Source organism: Monopterus albus, unplaced genomic scaffold (genome assembly GCF_001952655.1).
Source record: "Monopterus albus unplaced genomic scaffold, M_albus_1.0 scaffold2996.1, whole genome shotgun sequence".
NCBI classification, from domain to species: domain Eukaryota; kingdom Metazoa; phylum Chordata; class Actinopteri; order Synbranchiformes; family Synbranchidae; genus Monopterus; species Monopterus albus.
The window spans coordinates 1-1,325 of NW_018130867.1; the positions used below are offsets into that span (position 1 = coordinate 1).

The 1,325-nt window shown below is 38.9% G+C and overlaps 1 protein-coding gene across 1 annotated transcript; it reads right to left on the reverse strand.

Annotated features, from left to right (window-relative positions):
- Positions 1-191: 191 nt before the first annotated feature.
- Positions 192-866, reverse strand: LOC109954076 (early endosome antigen 1-like; the record flags this gene model as incomplete). Its single annotated transcript, XM_020589494.1, has 3 exons — positions 192-401; positions 507-622; positions 711-866. Coding segments are annotated over 3 exons (482 nt in total), but the record flags the coding sequence as incomplete, so codon positions are not given.
- Between the last annotated feature and the right edge of the window lie 459 nt (positions 867-1,325).

A 1,325-nucleotide genomic window follows, 5' to 3' on the forward strand; every position in this document is an offset into this window, starting at 1 on the left:
ACCTGCAAAGTAGAAATAAATATCTTTAAAATCTTTTGCACAGAAGATTAGCTAGCACAGTTTTGGGAATGGTTTCTATTTTTCTGTTCACCAAATGTTTAATACAGTATAATAGTATTCAAAATGTTAACATTTTTTTTCTTGTTTAGAGAAAATCCCCTGTAAAGCACCTAAATATTTCTAAATGTCACAATAGTGCAGACATGTAATAACCAGTTGGGTCACTGCTATCTGTGTGTGGAACCCACTTCTCCTCTGTGACAACATGTCTCTCTGTCTTCAGGGCATGCTCCAGGTTGTCCTTCTGCAGCAGCAGCTTGTCCATGGCCACATGATGCTGCTTCCTCTGTTGCTCCAGCTCCCGCTCTGCCACCTGCAGGGACTTCACCTTACTGCACAGCCTACACACAAAGAAAGAGAAACACATTTGCACACTTGCACAGCTACAGGGGAACTCAGAGAAGTCTCTCCGTACTGTACATATTTTTGCTGATATGAAAACGTACTTTTCTTCTAGCTGTTTGCGTTCCTGCTCGCTTTTCTCCAGGCAGGTCTGTCTCTCATTCAGCTCTCCTAATAGGGAAGTTGCTTGAGCTTTCAGAGCCTCACAGTCCTTGGCCAGCTGCAAAAATACAAGAAGCTCTGAGCTAACAGATTGACTGATGATATTTTAAGACTGCTGCTTCTAGCTTTCATATTGCAGTACATACCTGAGCACAGTCCTTATCCTTTTGTTTGAGCAGAGCTTCAGTTCTGTCCCGCTGAGCTGAACTCTTCTGCAGGTAATCAAGCTTCTCCTCCAGCTCCCGATACCTACAGAAATAAAAGAAGCCAGCTAACTTCACTACACTGACAGGAGTTTTAATCTGTATACATGGATGACTACACACTATACTGTGGATACAATTACAGTAAGCTAATTAACAGCGTCTTATCAAACTACAGCAAATGAAAATTTTTGTCAACAACAGCTGCCTGGAAATGTACTCATTGGTATCTAATTAGCATAAATTATGTGTAGTGGTGGAAGAAGCATTTGGATCCTTAATTAAATAAAAGTAGTAAAACCATTTATGAAAATGCTCCATTACAAGTAAAGGTCCTGGTTTCAGTTTTGTGCAGAGGTGCTTCATAGTCCATTGGGTATTTTCACCTATCACAATGCATTAAAAACTGACTATACATTTTGCATACAGTGATATAAAAAGTACATTATTTATGTATGAAATATAGTGGAGTAGAAGTTTTAATCAAATGGGAATACTCAAGTGAAGAACCTCAAAAATGTACTTATTTGCAATATTGGAATAAATGTATTTTCCACC